This window comes from Oncorhynchus gorbuscha, linkage group LG07, assembly GCF_021184085.1.
Source record: "Oncorhynchus gorbuscha isolate QuinsamMale2020 ecotype Even-year linkage group LG07, OgorEven_v1.0, whole genome shotgun sequence".
Taxonomy (NCBI): domain Eukaryota; kingdom Metazoa; phylum Chordata; class Actinopteri; order Salmoniformes; family Salmonidae; genus Oncorhynchus; species Oncorhynchus gorbuscha.
In genome coordinates, this window is record NC_060179.1 from 2,960,581 (window position 1) to 2,981,459 (window position 20,879).

Below are 20,879 nucleotides of genomic sequence, written 5' to 3' on the forward strand. Positions count from 1 at the left end.
ATTGTTTCTTGTGTGCTCTAGGGTGTCTAGATGAAATGTGTAGTTGTGGTCCTGGCGACTGAACCTTTTTTGGGATACCATTATTTGTGTCTTACTGAGATTCACTGTCAGGGCCCAGGTCTGACAGAATTGGCAGGAGAAATTGGGGAGAAAAAGGGGTAAAATTCAACAACAAAAAAAAGGAAAAAAAGAAGAGGGGCTTAAGCTGCATCCCTGTCTCACCCCACGGCCCTGTGGAAATACATTTGTGTGATTTTCGCCAAATGTATTTGTGTAATGTTTGTATTTTTTCCTCCAAGCTTTTTTGAAGTTTAAAATACAATAGGTGTTGTTGGAGACAAGCCTGGCCATGCAGTCATGAGGGAACAGGGAGTACAGGAGAGGACTGAGCACATGCCCCTGTGTTGATGTGTTGTTACCTACCCTTACCACCTGGGGGATGCCCGTCATGAAGTCTAGCATCCAGTTGCAGAGGGGGGTGTTTAGTCCCAGGGTCCTTAGCTGAGCGATGAGATTTGAGGGCACTATAGTGTTGAATGTTGAGCTGTAGTCAATGAACAGCATTCTCACAAAGGTGTTCATTTTGTCCAGGTGGGAAAGGGCAGTATGGAGTGCAATAGAGATTGGGTCTAGGGTTTCTGGGATAATCGTGTTTATTTGAGCCATGGCCAGTTTTTCAAAGCATTTCATGGCTACAGAAGTGAGTGCTACGGGTCTGTAGTTATTTAGGCAGGTTACCTTAGTGTTCTTGGGCACAGGCACTATGGTGGTCTGCTTGAAACATGTTGGTATTACAGACTCAGACAGCGAGAGGTTGAAAATGTCAGTGACGACACTTGCTAGTTGGTTCAGCGCATGCTTGGAGCGTCCTGGTAATCCATATGGCCGAGCGGCCTTTTGACCTGTTTAAAGTTCTTACTCACATCGGCTGCGGAGAACGTGATCACACAGTCATCCGAAACAGCTGGTGCTCTGATGCATGTTTCAGTGTTACTTGCCTCGAAGCAAGTGTAGAAGTTATTTATCTCGTCTTTTGTAGGCTCGTGTCACTGGGCTGCTCTCGGCTGTGCTTCCCTTTGTAGTCTGTAATAGTTTGCAAGCCCTGCCACATCCGACGAGCGTTGGAGCCGGTGTAGTACGATTAAATCTTATTCCTGTACTGATGCTTTGCCTGTTTGATGGTTCGTCGGAGGGCATAGCGGGATTTGTTATAAGCTTCCGTGTGAATGTTGCCAGTAATCCATGGCTTCTGGTTGGGGTATGTACGTACAGTCACTGTGGGGATGACATCATTGATGTACCTATTGATAAAGCCAGTGACTGATGTGGTGTTCTCCTCGATGCCATTGGATAAATCCCCGGAACATATTACAGTCTGTGATAGCAAAGCAATCTTGTAGTTTAGTATCTGCTACATCTGACCACTTTTTTATTGGCTGAGTCACTGGTGCTTCCTGCTATAATTTTAGCTTGTTAGCAGAAATCCGAAGGATGTAGTTATGGTCAGATTTGCCAAATGCAGGGCGAGGGAGAGTGTTGTACGTGTCTCTGTGTGTGGAGTAAAGGTAGTCCAGAATGTTTTTCCCTCTGGTTAGACTTTTAACATGCTGATAGAAATTCAGTAGAACTGATTTAAGATTCCTGCATTAAAGCCCCCGCCCACTAGGAGCACCACCTCTGGATGAGCGTTTTCCTGTTTGTTTGGTGGAATACAGCTCATTTAATGCAGTTTTATGTAGACAGCTACAAAAAATACGGATGAAATCTCTCTTGGTAGATAGTGCAGTCTACAGCTTATCATGAAGCGAGCAAAACCTCGAGACTTCCTTAGATATTGTGCACCAGCTGTTGTTTACATAAATACATAGGCCCCCGTCCCGTGTCTTACCAGAGGCTGCTGTTCTGTCTTGCAGATAGAGTGTATAACCCCCCAGCTGTATGTTCTTAATGTCGTCGTTCAGCCACGACTCAGTCAAACATAAGCTTTTAAAGTTTTTAATATTCCGTTGGTAGGATATACCTGCTTTCAGTTCGTCCCATTTATTTTACAGCGATTGAACGTTAGCTAGCAGAACAGGGGTTAGCCACTCGTTGCCTGATCCTCGCAAGGCACCCAGATCTTTTGCCTCGAAATCTCAGTTTCCTTCTCCAGTAAATCACGGGCATTGGGTCCTGGCTGGGTGTCGTGCAGTAGTCTTAGTCATGCCCGACTCATTGAAGAACTATTTATCCAATGTGAGGAGTTTTGAGGTGTTTTGTTTTTATTTGTTTGTCTATTTGTTTGTCTATTAGAGTGTGCATACGTGGTCTATCGTACGGTAAATTAAAAAAAAAACTATTTGACATTTGCTCAGTACATTGTTTGCACTGAGGAAATGTAGAAGTCTGCTGTTAATTATAATGCAGAGTATTTTTCCAAGGTTACTGTTGACTCATATCCCATGGTAGATATTGGGGTCAAATTTGTCTCCACTTTTGTGGATTGGGGTTGTCAGTCCTTGGTTCCAAATATTGGGGAAGATGCCAGAGCTAAGGATGATGTTAAAGAGTTTTAGTATAGCCATTTGGAATTTGTGGTCTGTATATTTTTGTTATTTCATGTAGGATACCATCAACACCACAGGCCTCTTTGGGTTGGTTTTTATTTTGTCATGTAGTTCATTCAATGTAATTGGAGAATCCAGTGGGTTCTGGTAATCTTTAATAGTTGATTCAAAGATTTTGTATTTGATCATGTATATGTTTTTGCTGTTTGTTCTTTGTTAAAGAGACAAAAGATTGGAGAAGTGGTTTATCCACACATCTCCGTTTTGGATAGATAACTATTTGTGTTGCTGTTTGTTTAGTGTGTTCCAAGTGGTTAGATTCTATGGATTCTTCAATTACATTGAGCTGATTTCTGACGTGCTGTTCCTTCTTTTTCTGTAGTGTAATTCTGTGTTGTTTTAGTGATTCACCATAGTGAAGGCGTAGACTCAGGTTTTCTGGGTCTCTATGTTATTGGTTGGATAGATTTTGCAATTTCATTTTTAGGTTTTTGCTTTCTTCTTCAAATCATTTGTTATTGTTGTTGATTTTCTTAGGTTGTCTGATTTGTATTTTTTAGATTTGATAGGGAATTTGAAAAGTCAAATATAGTCTTAGGCTTTATACTGCAAAGTTTACACTACACTATTACAGTGAAGGTGTAAAGGTGGGGTGAAGGTGAAGTGTAGGTGAAGGTGGGGGGAAGGTGAAGATGGGGCGAAGTGAAGGTGGGAGGAAGGTGAAGGTAAAGGTGGGGTGAAGGAGGGGGAGGTGAAGGTGGGGTGAAGGAGGGGGAGGTGAAGTGAAGGTGGGGTGAAGGTGGGGTGAAGGAGGGGGGGTGAAGGTGAAGTGAAGGTGGGGTGAAGGTGGGGTGAAGGTGAAGACGGCAGGTGGTTAGAGTGTTTGACTTCAAATCAAATCAAAGTTTATTTGTCACGCGCGCCGAATACAACAGGTGTAGTAGACCAGTTACAGTGAAATGCTGAATACAACAGGTGTAGTAGACCTCACAGTGAAATGCTGAATACAACAGGTGTAGTAGACCTTACAGTGAAATGCTGAATACAACAGGTGTAGTAGACCTTACAGTGAAATGCTGAATACAACAGGTGTAGTAGACCTTACAGTGAAATGCTGAATACAACAGGTGTAGTAGACCTTACAGTGAAATGCTGAATACAACAGGTGTAGTAGACCTTACAGTGAAATGCTGAATACAACAGGTGTAGTAGACCTCACAGTGAAATGCTGAATACAACAGGTGTAGTAGACCTTACAGTGAAATGCTGAATACAACAGGTGTAGTAGACCTTACAGTGAAATGCTGAATACAACAGGTGTAGTAGACCTCACAGTGAAATGCTGAATACAACAGGTATAGTAGACCTTACAGTGAAATGCTGAATACAACAGGTGTAGTAGACCTTACAGTGAAATGCTGAATACAACAGGTGTAGTAGACCTTACAGTGAAATGCTGAATACAACAGGTGTAGTAGACCTTACAGTGAAATGCTGAATACAACAGGTGTAGTAGACCTTACAGTGAAATGCTGAATACAACAGGTGTAGTAGACCTTACAGTGAAATGCTGAATACAACAGGTGTAGTAGACCTTACAGTGAAATGCTGAATACAACAGGTGTAGTAGACCTTACAGTGAAATGCTGAATACAACAGGTTTAGTAGACCTTACAGTGAAATGCTGAATACAACAGGTTTAGTAGACCTTACAGTGAACTGCTGAATACAACAGGTGTAGTAGACCTTACAGTGAAATGCTTACTTACAGGCTCTAACCAATGGTGTGGAAAAAAGGTGTGTGTGTGTGTGTGTGTGTGTATGTAATAAGAGGAGTTGGCGGGTGGTGGGACACAATGCAGATAGCCAATGTGCGGGAGCACTGGTTGGTCGGGCCAATTGAGGTTGTATGTACATGAATGTATAGTTAAAGTGATTATGCATATATGATAAACAGAGAGTAGCAGCAGTGTAAAAGAGGGGTTGGGGGGGAGTGGTGGGACACAATGCAGATAGTCCAGGTAACCATTTCGTTACCTGTTCAGGAGTCTTATGGCTTGGGGATAAAAACTGTTGAGAAGCCTTTTTGTCCTAGACTTGGCACTCCGGTACCTCTTGCCATGTGGTAGTAGAGAGAACCGTCTATGACTAGGAGGCTGGGGTCTTTGTAACTGAAAGGATGCAAGATCAAAAACAATCTGTTGTACCCGTTAATACCCTTAATCCACTGTTCTGAACTGACTTATCTAGTTAAATTTAAAAAATGACAGTGAAATGTTTTCTCCAGGAAGTTGTCTAAAAGGGATTGAATTTGTTGTTGCCTAATTGTTTTTTTTGTAGGTTTCCACACTACTTTCCTTCCATCTATAGCATTTCTTAATATTATATTCAGATCCTTTAGCTTTGATGCCTCATGATTGAGTTATAGCTCTGTTCAGAGAGACTGGGGTTTTGCTGTCACCTGATAGTGGTGTTAGTGGGCTGACTGTGAACGGTCTGAGAGGCTCTGGGTTGAGGTCAGTGATAAAATAATCTAATTTATAACTGGCAAGGGATGAGCTATAAGCTGTAGGTGTACCTACCAAATTAGTCCCCTCGAAGCCTACCATTGACTATGTACAGACCCAGCGTGCGACAGAGCTATAGGTGTACCTACCAAATTAGTCCCCTCGAAGCCTACCATTGACTATGTACAGACCCAGGGTGCGACAGAGCTGCAGGAGATGTGACCCGTTTTTGTTGGTAGGTCTGTCATAGTTGTTTCTAGGGGGGCATATTTTGGAGTGAATACTGTAACCTCCAGGTAGGTGTTTGTCCCCCTGTGTGCTGAGGGTGTCAGGTTCTTGTCCGGTTCTGGCATTTAGGTCGCCACAGACTAGTACATGTCCCAGGGCCTGGTAATGTTCCATCTCCCCCTCTAGGATGGAGAAGCTGTCATCGTTAAAGTATGGGGATACTATTGGAGGGATATACTGTAGGGTAGCACACGTGAGGACATTTTTCTCTGTTGACATCATTTTCTTTTCTAGCCAAATGTAAAATGTTCCTGTTTTTTGAATAATTTAATAGAGTGGGTTATGTCTCCTCTATATCAAATTAGCCCCCTGAGTCTTTTCCTCTTCTTCTTCTTCGTCTTCTTCTTCTTCTCCTCCTCCTTCTTCTTCTCTTTTCTGCAGGAAAATAATTGCTCCCCTTGTCACTCGTCATGGCAAGCTGTGGTCCAACTTCTGGGGGGCGTTGAGTCTGGATGGTTACTATGCCCGTTCTGAAGACTACATCGACATCGTGCAGAGCAAGCGTGTGTAAGTCTCCTGTCCTCGACCAATGGGGTTGGCGTGTGTGAGTGTCCTGTCCTCAACCATTGGGGTTGGCGTGTGTGAGTGTCCTGTCCTCAACCAATGAGGTCGGGTTCTTCCTATAAACTATCACTCCTGTATATCAACATTCTGGGTTATTTGTAAATTTAGGAGTATTTCTCACACACTGATCTGTTTCATGGAAGCCACAGTGCCACAAAATTATACCTTTAAACTGTGAAAGCTCCAAGATAGTTTACTATGTTGTCAGGGCCTGGGTTTATAGGTTACTAGATAGTTTACTATGTTGTCATAGCCTGGGTTTATGGGTTACTAGTTAGTTTACTAGGTTGTCATAGCCTGGGTTTATAGGTTACTAGTTAGTTTACTAGGTTGTCATAGCCTGGGTTTATGGGTTACTAGTTAGTTTACTAGGTTGTCATAGCCTGGGTTTATGGGTTACTAGTTAGTTTACCAGGTTGTCAGGGCCAGGGTTTATGGATTACTAGTTAGTGTACTAGGTTGTCAGGGCCAGAGTTTATGGGTTGCTGTTAAGTTTACTAGTTAGTTTACCATGTTGTCAGGGCCAGGGTTTATGGGTTACTAGTTAGTTTACTTGGTAGTATACCTGGTTGTCAGGGCCAGGGTTTATGGGTTACTAGTTAGTTTACTTGGTAGTATACCTGGTTGTCAGGGCCAGGGTTTATGGGTTACTAGTTAGTTTACTTGGTAGTATACCTGGTTGTCAGGGCCAGGATTTATGGGTTACTAGTTAGTTTACTTGGTAGTATACCTGGTTGTCAGGGCCAGGGTTTATGGGTTACTAGTTAGTTTACTTGGTAGTATACCTGGTTGTCAGGGCCAGGGTTTATGGGTTACTAGTTAGTTTACTTGGTAGTATACCTGGTTGTCAGGGCCAGGGTTTATGGGTTACTAGTTAGTTTACTTGGTAGTATACCTGGTTGTCAGGGCCAGGGTTTATGGGTTACTAGTTAGTTTACTTGGTAGTATACCTGGTTGTCAGGGCCAGGGTTTATGGGTTACTAGTTAGTTTACTTGGTAGTATACCTGGTTGTCAGGGCCAGGGTTTATGGGTTACTAGTTAGTTTACTTGGTAGTATACCTGGTTGTCAGGGCCAGGGTTTATGGGTTACTAGTTAGTTTACTTGGTAGTATACCTGGTTGTCAGGGCCAGGGTTTATGGGTTACTAGTTAGTTTACTTGGTAGTATACCTGGTTGTCAGGGCCAGGGTTTATGGGTTACTAGTTAGTTTACTTGGTAGTATACCTGGTTGTCAGGGCCAGGGTTTATGGGTTACTAGTTAGTTTACTTGGTAGTATACCTGGTTGTCAGGGCCAGGGTTTATGGGTTACTAGTTAGTTTACTTGGTAGTATACCTGGTTGTCAGGGCCAGGGTTTATGGGTTACTAGTTAGTTTACTTGGTAGTATACCTGGTTGTCAGGGCCAGGGTTTATGGGTTACTAGTTAGTTTACTTGGTATTATACCTGGTTGTCAGGGCCAGGGTTTATGGGTTATGTGAGTGAATGGTTGTGTGTAAAATAAACCGTAAAGGATCTGTTTTAGGAAAGACCTCCCTAAACCAGACTTCTGTCTTCCTAAACCACACCTCTGTCTTCCTAAACCAGACTTCTGTCTTCCTAAACCAGACTTCTGTCTTCCTAAACCAGACTTCTGTCTTCCTAAACCAGACTTCTGTCTTCCTAAACCAGACTTCTGTCTTCCTAAACCAGACTTCTGTCTTCCTAAACCAGACTTCTGTCTTCCTAAACCACACTTCTGTCTTCCTAAACCACACTTCTGTCTTCCTAAACCAGACTTCTGTCTTCCTAAACCAGACTTCTGTCTTCCTAAACCACACTTCTGTCTTCCTAAACCACACTTCTGTCTTCCTAAACCACACTTCTGTCTTCCTAAACCACACTTCTGTCTTCCTAAACCACACTTCTGTCTTCCTAAACCACACTTCTGTCTTCCTAAACCAGACTTCTGTCTTCCTAAACCACACTTCTGTCTTCCTAAACCACACTTCTGTCTTCCTAAACCACACTTCTGTCTTCCTAAACCACACCTCTGTCTTCCTAAACCAGACTTCTGTCTTCCTAAACCAGACTTCTGTCTTCCTAAACCAGACTTCTGTCTTCCTAAACCAGACTTCTGTCTTCCTAAACCAGACTTCTGTCTTCCTAAACCAGACCTCTGTCTTCCTAAACCAGGAGAGTGATCATGTTCCAGACTTCTCTTTCTAAACCAGGAGAGTGATCATGTTCCAGACTTCTCTTTCTAAACCAGGAGAGTGATCATGTTCCAGATCATGACATGTTGAATATAATGAAAAATATGTATTGCAGCTGATTAATAATAATAATATATGCCATTTAGCAGACGCTTTTATCCAAAGCGACTTACAGTCATGTGTGCATACATTCTACGTATGGGTGGTCTCGAAACTAATGCTCTACCAACTGAGCTACAGAAGGACCACTTATTGTCAGTACTAAAACTAAACCCTCTCTCTCTGTGTGTATCTTTCTCTCTATCTCTGCTCTCTCTTTCTCTCTAGTCTCTATATATTTCTCAATCCATATCTCTCTCTCCTCTCTCTCAATTCAAATTCAATTCAAGGGGCTTTATTGGCATGGGAAACAGATGTTTACATTGCCAAAGCAAGTGAAATAGACAAGAAACAAAAGAGAAATAAACAATAAAAAATTAACAGTACACATAAAACTCACAATAGTTGTAAAATAATATAGACATTTCAAATGTTATATTATATTATTGCCAATGTTGTAACAATATGCAAATGGGCTCTGTCTCTCTCGCTCTTTTCTCAGGGGCGTATGGAACATTCCCTACATGGCTCATATCTACTTGATAAAGGGAGAGGTCCTGAGAAACCAGTTGAAGGAGAGGAACCATTTTGTTTTGGAGAAACTGGATCCCGACATGGCTCTGTGCAGACACGCTAGAGAACTGGTAAAACCACTCAGATGATCTAGTTAGCAGCTCCTGAATTAACAATAATACTCTGTTTAGAATATGAGAGTGTACAGGACTTCTGGTTGATATACATTAGATTGTACAGGACATCTGGTTATTATACAATTGTCTTCAGCCTCCTGAGGTTGCGCCTTCTTCCCCACGCTGTCTGGGTGGACCAATTCTGATTGTCAGTGATATGTACACAGAGGAACTTAACTTTCCAGCTTCTCCACTGCGGTTCTGTCCATGTGGAGAGGGGGCGTGCTCCCTCTGCTGTTTCCTGAAGTCCACGATCAGCTCCTTCATTTTGTTGGCATTGAGAGAGAGGATATTTTACAGGCACCCCTCTCACAGGTTCCTCACCTCCTCCCTGTATGCTGTCTCGTCATTGTTGGTAATCAGGCCTACTACTGTGAGAGGGTGTCGTCAAACTTTGCAAACTTTGTGATTGAGTTGGAGTCATAGATGAACAGGGAGTACAGGAGGGGGCTGAGCACGCACCCTGGTGGGGCCCCTGTGTTGAGGATCAGCATAGTGGAGGTGTTGTTTCCTACCTTCACCACCTGGGGGAGGCCCGTCAGGAGGTCCATGACCGAGGTGCATAGGGTGGAGTTCAGTCCCAGGGCCCTGAGCTTATTGGTTAGCTTGATACTGGTACTATGGTACTACGGTGTTGAAGGCTGAGCTATAGTAATTGGACAGCATTCTTACATAGCTATTCCTCTTGTCCAGATGGGATAGGGCAGTGTGCAGAGTGATGGCAAATATATCGTCTGTGGATCTATTGGGGCGGTATGCAAATTGAAGTGGGTCTAGGGTATCAGGTAAGGTGGAGGTGATTTGATTCTGAACTAGCCTCTCAAAGCACTCAATGATGACAGAAGTGAGTGCTACAGGGCGTTATTGTCATTTAGTTCAGTTACATTTGCCTTCTTGGGTACAGGAACAATGGTGGACATCTTGAAGCAAGTGGGGACAGCAGACTGGGATAGGGAGAGATTGAATATACCAACCAGATGTCCTGTATATTTTAGTTTAAGTTATATTAGTTAATGATACTTTTGTTAGGTTATGTTAGTTCATGTTTATATTAGTTTATTTTAGTTCAGGTTAGGTTATGTTAGATTATGTTGTGTTAGGTTATGTTGTGTTAGGTTATGTTGTGTTAGGTTAGGTTATGTTAGGTTATGTTACTTTATTCTAGGTTGTGTTAAGTTATGTTACGCTATGTTAGTTATTGATCGTTTTTCTTAGGTTATGTTCATTTATGTTTATGTTTGTGTTAGGTTATGTTACTAATGTTAGGTGATGATAATGTTAGGTTATGTTACAAATGTTAGGTTATGTTAGTTAATATTATGTTAGTTTATATTAGGTTATGTTACTAATGTTAGGTTATGTTACTTTATGTTAGGTGATGATAATGTTAGGTTATGTTACTTTATGTTAGGTGATGATAATGTTAGGTGATGATAATGTTAGGGTACGTTAGTTTATGTTAGTTTGTTATATTAGGTGATGTAATGTTAGGTTACGTTAGTTTATGTTATATTAGGTGATGTAATGTTAGGTCATGATAGTTTGTTATATTAGGTGATGTGATGTTAGGCTACGTTAGTTTATGTTAGGTAACCATCTGCTGCGGTATCCTGTACCCAGTCTGTCTCCATGTGTTTGTATGTCCTTAAGGCATGATCTCCAGCATCTATGGTGCGTGTCCACTGGTCCCATCATTTTGCACCTCCTTTCCTCCTCCTCCTCCTCTTCTGCTCGTCTGTGTCATGTGACCATGTCCAAACAATGGGAATGTCTGGCTGATTTCCAAACCTTGTGTTTTTTTTACTTCCCTTGTCCTTGTAGACTCTGAACTAGTCTGTCTGTCCAGCTGAACGTTATGGCATCCCGTCACGTGTCACCCCATGCTAACACCTACTACCATGGAGCTCTGCTACATCACTTCACTCTGTCCCAGCATGCACCACTTACTAAGATAAAAACTACCAAAACATCAGCTTCAGATGGAATCTTGGTCTTCCTCGTGCAATGCAGCAGGCTCATCTCCTTCCCATGCCTCCTCGTCCTGTATGTTACGTCTTACCTACCTATCTATCAAGCTCTCTCTCTCTGACAAAACGTAATGTTACAACATTTACATGGTGGTTTTCCTTCGTTTTAGACCAATCACAGAGAGAAAGACTCCCCCAACCCGGAAACATTCCATATGCTCAGAGTTCCAAAGGTTTTTAAATGTTTTCATTCTATTTGGTGTCAATATCAATTTCCAATGGGTTTACAATGTAGGTTTACAATGTAGGTTTACAATGTAGGTTTACAATGTAGGTTTACAATGTAGGTTTACCATGTAGTTTTACCATGTAGGTTTACCATGTATGTTTACAATGTAGGTTTACAATGTAGGTTTACAGTGTAGTTTTACCTATAACGTAGGTTTACAATGTAGGTTTACAATGTAGGTTTACAATGTAGGTTTACCATGTAGTTTTACATTGTAGGTGTACAATGTAGGTGTACAATGTAGGTTTACTATCTAGGTTTACCATCTAGGTTTACCATCTAGGTTTACCATCTAGGTTTACCATGTAGGTTTACCACGTAGGTTTACCACGTAGGTTTACCACGTAGGTTTACCACGTAGGTTTACCACGTAGGTTTACAACGTAGGTTTACCACGTAGGTTTACAACGTAGGTTTACCACGTAGTTTTACAGTGTAGGTTTACAGTGTAGGTTTACAGTGTAGGTTTACCGTGTAGGTTTACAGTGTAGGTTTACCATGTAGGTTTACAATGTAGGTTTACCATGTAGTTTTACAATGTGTAGTTTTACCATGTAGTTTTACAGTGTAGTTTTACCATGTAGGTTTACCATGTAGTTTTACAGTGTAGGTTTACCATGTAGGTTTACAATGTAGTTTTACAGTGTAGGTTTACCTATAATGTAGGTTTACCATGTAGGTTTACAATGTAGGTTTACCATGTAGGTTTACCATCTAGGTTTACAATGTCCAACACTGGTAGGAAACCATTTGGTGTTTTTTATTTTTATTATTTCAGTCACATTATAGTCATGTAGCGTCATTTACATAGCTATAGTAGTTATTGATCTATATATAGTCACGTAGCGTCATTTACGTAGCTATAGTAATTATTGATCTATATATAGTCACGTAGCGTCATTTACATAGCTATAGTAGTTATTGATCTATATATAGTCACGTAGCGTCATTTACATAGCTATAGTAGTTATTGATCTATATATAGTCACGTAGCGTCATTTACATAGCTATAGTAGTTATTGATCTATATATAGTCACGTAGCGTCATTTACATAGCTATAGTAGTTATTGATCTATATATAGTCACGTAGCGTCATTTACATAGCTATAGTAGTTATTGATCTATATATAGTCACGTAGCGTCATTTACATAGCTATAGTAGTTATTGATCTATATATAGTCACGTAGCGTCATTTACATAGCTATAGTAGTTATTGATCTATATATAGTCACGTAGCGTCATTTACATAGCTATAGTAGTTATTGATCTATATATAGTCACGTAGCGTCATTTACATAGCTATAGTAGTTATTGATCTATATATAGTCACGTAGCGTCATTTACATAGCTATAGTAGTTATTGATCTATATATAGTCACGTAGCGTCATTTACATAGCTATAGTAGTTATTGATCTATATATAGTCACGTAGCGTCATTTACATAGCTATAGTAGTTATTGATCTATATATAGTCACGTAGCGTCATTTACATAGCTATAGTAGTTATTGATCTATATATAGTCACGTAGCGTCATTTACATAGCTATAGTAGTTATTGATCTATATATAGTCACGTAGCGTCATTTACATAGCTATAGTAGTTATTGATCTATATATAGTCACGTAGCGTCATTTACATAGCTATAGTAGTTATTGATCTATATATAGTCACGTAGCGTCATTTACATAGCTATAGTAGTTATTGATCTATATATAGTCATCTTTACATAGCTATAGTAGTTATTGATCTATATATAGTCACGTAGCGTCATTTACATAGCTATAGTAGTTATTGATCTATATATAGTCACGTAGCGTCATTTACATAGCTATAGTAGTTATTGATCTATATATAGTCACGTAGCGTCATTTACATAGCTATAGTAGTTATTGATCTATATATAGTCACGTAGTAGTTATTGATCTATATATAGTCATTTACATAGCTATAGTAGTTATTGATCTATATATAGTCACGTAGCGTCATTTACATAGCTATAGTAGTTATTGATCTATATATAGTCACGTAGCGTCATTTACATAGCTATAGTAGTTATTGATCTATATATAGTCACGTAGCGTCATTTACATAGCTATAGTAGTTATTGATCTATATATAGTCACGTAGCGTCATTTACATAGCTATAGTAGTTATTGATCTATATATAGTCACGTAGCGTCATTTACATAGCTATAGTAGTTATTGATCTATATATAGTCACGTAGCGTCATTTACATAGCTATAGTAGTTATTGATCTATATATAGTCACGTCATTTACATAGCGTCATTTACATAGCTATAGTAGTTATTGATCTATATATAGTCACGTAGCGTCATTTACATAGCTATAGTAGTTATTGATCTATATATAGTCACGTAGCGTCATTTACATAGCTATAGTAGTTATTGATCTATATATAGTCACGTAGCGTCATTTACATAGCTATAGTAGTTATTGATCTATATATAGTCACGTAGCGTCATTTACATAGCTATAGTAGTTATTGATCTATATATAGTCACGTAGCGTCATTTACATAGCTATAGTAGTTATTGATCTATATATAGTCACGTAGCGTCATTTACATAGCTATAGTAGTTATTGATCTATATATAGTCACGTAGCGTCATTTACATAGCTATAGTAGTTATTGATCTATATATAGTCACGTAGCGTCATTTACATAGCTATAGTAGTTATTGATCTATATATAGTCACGTAGCGTCATTTACATAGCTATAGTAGTTATTGATCTATATATAGTCACGTAGCGTCATTTACATAGCTATAGTAGTTATTGATCTATATATAGTCACGTAGCGTCATTTACATAGCTATAGTAGTTATTGATCTATATATAGTCACGTAGCGTCATTTACATAGCTATAGTAGTTATTGATCTATATATAGTCACGTAGCGTCATTTACATAGCTATAGTAGTTATTGATCTATATAGTCAGTCACATTTACATAGCTATAGTAGTTATTGATCATTTACATAGCTATAGTAGTTATTGATCTATATATAGTCACGTAGCGTCATTTACATAGCTATAGTAGTTATTGATCTATATATAGTCACGTAGCGTCATTTACATAGCTATAGTAGTTATTGATCTATATATAGTCACGTAGCGTCATTTACATAGCTATAGTAGTTATTGATCTATATATAGTCACGTAGCGTCATTTACATAGCTATAGTAGTTATTGATCTATATATAGTCACGTAGCGTCATTTACATAGCTATAGTAGTTATTGATCTATATATAGTCACGTAGCGTCATTTACATAGCTATAGTAGTTATTCATCTATATATAGTCACGTAGCGTCATTTACATAGCTATAGTAGTTATTCATCTATATATAGTCACGTAGCGTCATTTACATAGCTATAGTAGTTATTGATCTATATATAGTCACGTAGCGTCATTTACATAGCTATAGTAGTTATTGATCTATATATAGTCACGTAGCGTCATTTACATAGCTATAGTAGTTATTGATCTATATATAGTCACGTAGCGTCATTTACATAGCTATAGTAGTTATTGATCTATATATAGTCACGTAGCGTCATTTACATAGCTATAGTAGTTATTGATCTATATATAGTCACGTAGCGTCATTTACATAGCTATAGTAGTTATTGATCTATATATAGTCACGTAGCTTCATTTACGTAGCTATAGTAACTGATCTATATATAGTCACGTAGCGTCATTTACGGAGCAATAGTAATTGATCTATATATAGTCACGTAGTGTCATTTACGTAGCTATAGTAGTTATTGATCTATATATAGTCACGTAGCTTCATTTACGTAGCTATAGTAACTGATCTATATATAGTCACGTAGTGTTATTTAAGTAGCTATAGTAACTGATATACAGTGCCTTGCGAAAGTATTCGGCCCCCTTGAACTTTGCGACCTTTTGCCACATTTCAGGCTTCATGTAATGAATTTCGTCTGCTGTTTGAAGAGAGTCAGACCGAAATGCAGCGTGTAGGTTACTCATGACTTTTAATGAAGAAAATAGCGGTACATGAAATAACTGAAAATATGAAAAACAACAAACCAGTGAAACTAATACAGCCTATCTGGTGACTAACACAAAGACAGGTACAATCATCCACGAAATACAACGCGCATTCAGGCTACCTAAATACGGTTCCCAATCAGAGACAACGAGAATCAGCTGACTCCAATTAGGAATCGCCTCAGGCAGCCAAGCATAACTAGACACACCCCTAATAATACACACTCCCAATTAATACAACCCCAATACGAAATACAACATATAAACCAATGTCACACCCTGGCCTACCCAAACATATAACAAAACACAAGATACAATGACCAAGGCGTGACAGAACCTCCCCCCTAAGGTGCGGACTCCGGGACGCACCTCAAGAACATAGGGAGGGTCCGGGTGGGCGTCTGTCCATGGTGGCGGTTCTGGCTCGGGACGTTGACCCCACTCCATAAATGTCCTAGTTCCTCCCCTTCGCGTCCTAGGGTAATCCACCTTCTCCGCCGACCATGGCCTAATAGTCCTCACCCTGATCCCCACATAACTGAGGGGCAGCTCGGGACAGAGGGGCAGCTCATGACAGAGGGGCAGCTCATGACAGAAGGGCAGCTCGGGACAGAGGGCAGCTCGGGACAGAGGGGCAGCTCGGGACAGAGGGGCAGCTCGGGACAGAGGGGCAGCTCGGGACAGAGGGGCAGCTCGGGACAGAGGGGCAGCTCGGGACAGAGGGGCAGCTCGGGACAGAGGGGCAGCTCGGGACAGAGGGGCAGCTCGGGACAGAGGGGCAGCTCGGGACAGAGGGGCAGCTCGGGACAGAGGGGCAGCTCGGGACAGAGAGGAAGCCTAGTACTGAGAGGAAGCTCAGGCAGGTAGTAGGCTCCGGTAAATCCTGGCTGGCTGGTGGACCTGGATGATTAAGGTTGTCTGGCCGATCTAGAAGATCTTGGCAGACTGGCACTTCTGGCGGATCCTGGCAGACTGGTGACGCTGGGCCGACTGGCGGCGCTGGGCAGACAGGAGACTCCGGCAGCGCAGGAGAGGAGAAAGGCTCTGGCTGCGCTGAACAGGCGAGGCGCAATGGACGCGCTGGGCCGACTGGTAGCACTGGTGGCGCTGGACAGACAGGAGACTCCGGCAGCGCAGGAGAGGAGAAAGGCTCTGGCTGCGCTGAACAGGCTGGAGACTCCGATAGCACAGGAGGGGAGAAAAGCACTGGCTGTGCTGAACAGGCGATGCGCACTGGACGCGCTGGGCCGACTGGGAGCACTGGTGGCGCTGGACAGACAGGAGACTCCGGCAGCACAGGAGAGGAGAAAGGCTCTGGCTGCGCTAAACAGGCTGGAGACTCCGATAGCACAGGAGGGGAGAAAAGCACTGGCTGTGCTGAACAGGCGAGGCGCACTGGAGGCCTGGTGCGTGGTGCTGGAACTGGTGGTACTGGCGCGAGGACACGCACAGGAAGCCTGGTGCGGGGAGCTGCTACCGGAGGACTGGTGTGTAGAGGTGGCTCTGGATAGCCCGGACCGTGCAGGCGCACTGGAGCTCTTGAGCATCGAGCCTGCCCAATCTTACCTGGCTCGATGCCCACTCTAGCCCGGCCAATAGGAAGGGCTGGTATGAGTCGCAGCTGGCTCTACACCCGCACTGGAAACACCGTGCGCTCCATAGCATAACACGGTGCCTGCCCGGTCTCTCTAGCCCAACGGTGAGCACAGGGAGTATGCGCAGGTTTCCTACCTGGCATAACTATTCTCCCTTTTAGCCCCCCCCAATAAATATTTTGGGGCGACTTTCCGGTTTCCAACCGCGTCGCAGTGCTGCCTCCTCATACTCGCGCCTCTCCGCTTTAGCTGCCTCTATTTCCTCCTTGGGACGGCGATATTCTCCCAGCTGCGCCCAGGGTCCTTTTCCGTCTAATATCATCTCCCAAGACCAGAAGTCCTCATATTGCTGCTCCTCACAATTAACAGGGAGAGTAGGCTCAGGTCTGACTCCTGACTCTGCCACTCTCTCTCTGCGCTTTCCCCCGTTACCTACGGTTTTCGCTCTGTATAGCCGTGCTTTCCTTTTCGATTCCATCCGTGTATAGCCCTCTTCGCATTCCTGTAGGGAATCCCAGGCGGGCTCCTGCACTCGCTCTGGGTCGGCCGCCCACCTGTCGATTTCTTCCCACGTAGTATACTCCTTGCTTCTGTTGTCCATAACGTCCACCTTCAGATCCTGCCAGTTCACACGCTGCTCGGTCTGTGAATGGTGGTGGGTGATTCTGTAATGAATTTCGTCTGCTGTTTGAAGAGAGTCAGACCGAAATGCAGCGTGTAGGTTACTCATGACTTTTAATGAAGAAAATAGTGGTACATGAAATAACTGAAAATACAAAAACAACAAACGAGTGAAACTAATACAGCCTATCTGGTGACTAACACAAAGACAGGTACAATCACCCACGAAATACAACGCGCACTCAGGCTGCCTAAATACGGTTCCCAATCCGAGACAACGAGAATCAGCTGACTCCAATTAGGAATCGCCTCAGGCAGCCAAGCCTAACTAGACACACCCCTAATAATACACACTCCCAATTAATACAAACCCCAATACGAAATACAACATATAAACCCATGTCACACCCTGGTCTACCCAAACAACTAACAAAACACAAGATACAATGACCAAGGCGTGACACTTCAAACATAAAGATATAAAACTGCATTTTTTGTGAAGAATCAACAACAAGTGGGACACAATCATGAAGTGGAACGACATTTATTGGATATTTAAAACTTTAAAACTGAAAAATTGGGCGTGCAAAATTATTCAGCCCCTTTACTTTCAGTGCAGCAAACTCTCTCCAGAAGTTCAGTGAGGATCTCTGAATGATCCAATGTTGACCTAAATGACTAATGATGATAAATACAATCCACCTGTGTGTAATCAAGTCTCCGTATAAATGCACCTGCACTGTGATAGTCTCAGAGGTCCGTTAAAAGCGCAGAGAGCATCATGAAGAACAAGGAACACACCAGGCAGGTCCGAGATACTGTTGTGAAGAAGTTTAAAGCCGGATTTGGATACAAAAAGATTTCCCAAGCTTTAAACATCCCAAGGAGAACTGTGCAAGCGATAATATTGAAATGGAAGGAGTATCAGACCACTGCAAATCTACCAAGACCTGGCCGTCCCTCTAAACTTTCAGCTCATACAAGGAGAAGACTGATCAGAGATGCAGCCAAGAGGCCCATGATCACTCTGGATGAACTGCAGAGATCTACAGCTGAGGTGGGAGACTCTGTCCATAGGACAACAATCAGTCGTATATTGCACAAATCTGGCCTTTATGGAAGAGTGGCAAGAAGAAAGCCATTTTTTAAAGATATCCATAAAAAGTGTTGTTTAAAGTTTGCCACAAGCCACCTGGGAGACACACCAAACATGTGGAAGAAGGTGCTCTGGTCAGATGAAACCAAAATTGAACTTTTTGGCAACAATGCAAAACGTTATGTTTGGCTTAAAAGCAACACAGCACATCACCCTGAACACACCATCCCCACTGTCAAACATGGTGGTGGCAGCATCATGGTTTGGACCTGCTTTTCTTCAGCAGGGACAGGGAAGATGGTTAAAATTGATGGGAAGATGGATGGAGCCAAATACAGGACCATTCTAGAAAACCTGATGGAGTCTGCAAAAGACCTGAGACTGGGACGGAGATTTGTCTTCCAACAAGACAATGATCCAAAGCATAAAGCAAAATCTACAATGGAATGGTTCAAAAATAAACATATCCAGGTGTTAGAATGGCCAAGTCAAAGTCCAGACCTGAATCCAATCGAGAATCTGTGGAAAGAACTGAAAACTGCTGTTCACAAATGCTCTCCATACAACCTCACTGAGCTTGAGCTGTTTTGCAAGGAGGAATGGGAAAAAATGTCAGTCTCTCGATGTGCAAAACTGATAGAGACATACCCCAAGCAACTTACAGCTGTAATCGCAGCAAAAGGTGGCGCTACAAAGTATTAACTTAAGGGGGCTGAATCATTTTGCACGCCCAATTTTTCAGTTTTTGCTTTGTTAAAAAAGTTTGAAATATCCAATAAATGTCGTTCCACTTCATGATTGTGTCCCACTTGTTGTTGATTCTTCACAAAAAAAATACAGTTTTATATCTTTGTTTGAAGCCTGAAATGTGGCAAAAGCTCGCAAAGTTCAAGGGGGCCGAATACTTTCGCAAGGCACTGTATATAGTGTCACGGAGCTATAGTCACGGAGCTATAGTCACGGAGCTATAGTAACGGAGCTATATTCACTGAGATATAGTAACGGAGCTATAATCACGGAGCTATAGTCACGGAGCTATAGTCACGGAGCTATAGTCACGGAGCTATAGTCACGGAGCTATAGTCACGGAGCTATAGTCACGGAGCTATAGTCACGGAGCTATAGTCACGGAGCTATAGTCACGGAGCTATAGTCACGGACCTATAGTCACGGACCTATAGTCACGGACCTATAGTCACGGACCTATAGTCACGGACCTATAGTCACGGAGCTATAGTCACGGAGCTATAGTCACGGAGCTATAGTCACGGACCTATAGTCACGGAGCTATAGTCACGGACCTATAGTCACGGAGCTATAGTCACGGACCTATAGTCACGGACCTATAGTCACGGAGCTATAGTCACGGAGCTATAGTCACGGAGCTATAGTCACGGAGCTATAGTCACGGAGCTATAGTCACGGACCTATAGTCACGGAGCTATAGTCACGGACCTATAGTCACGGACCTATAGTCACGGAGCTATAGTCACGGAGCTATAGTCACGGAGCTATAGTCACGGAGCTATAGTCACGGAGCTATAGTCACGGAGCTATAGTCACGGAGCTATAGTCACGGAGCTATAGTCACGGAGCTATAGTCACGGAGCTATAGTCACGGAGCTATAGTCACGGAGCTATAGTCACGGACTATAGTCACGGACCTATAGTCACGGAGCTATAGTCACGGACCTATAGTCACGGACCTATAGTCACGGAGCTATAGTCACGGAGCTATAGTCACGGAGCTATAGTCACGGAGCTATAGTCACGGACCTATAGTCACGGAGCTATAGTCACGGACCTATAGTCACGGAGCTATAGTCACGGACCTATAGTCACGGACCTATAGTCACGGAGCTATAGTCACGGAGCTATAGTCACGGAGCTATAGTCACGGAGCTATAGCCACGGAGCTATAGTCACGGACCTATAGTCACGGAGCTATAGTCACGGACCTATAGTCACGGACCTATAGTCACGGAGCTATAGTCACGGAGCTATAGTCACGGAGCTATAGTCACGGAGCTATAGTCACGGAGCTATAGTCACGGAGCTATAGTCACGGAGCTATAGTCACGGACCTATAGTCACGGAGCTATAGTCACGGAGCTATAGTCACGGAGCTATAGTCACGGAGCTATAGTCACGGACCTATAGTCACGGAGCTATAGTCACGGACCTATAGTCACGGAGCTATAGTCACGGAGCTATAGTCACGGACCTATAGTCACGGACCTATAGTCACGGAGCTATAGTCACGGAGCTATAGTCACGGAGCTATAGTCACGGAGCTATAGTCACGGAGCTATAGTCACGGAGCTATAGTCACGGAGCTATAGTCACGGACCTATAGTCACGGAGCTATAGTCACG

At 42.3% G+C, this 20,879-nt stretch overlaps 1 protein-coding gene across 1 annotated transcript in view; it reads left to right on the plus strand.

Annotated features, from left to right (window-relative positions):
- The window catches only part of LOC124040465 (procollagen-lysine,2-oxoglutarate 5-dioxygenase 2-like), a 99,827-nt gene that overhangs the window by 57,294 nt on the left and 21,654 nt on the right, over positions 1 to 20,879 (plus strand). Inside the window, exons 9-11 of the mRNA XM_046357689.1 lie at positions 5,723 to 5,848; positions 8,701 to 8,842; positions 11,025 to 11,087. Coding sequence (XP_046213645.1) covers positions 5,723 to 5,848; positions 8,701 to 8,842; positions 11,025 to 11,087 — 331 coding nt within the window. The remainder of the gene's footprint in view (positions 1 to 5,722; positions 5,849 to 8,700; positions 8,843 to 11,024; positions 11,088 to 20,879) is intronic.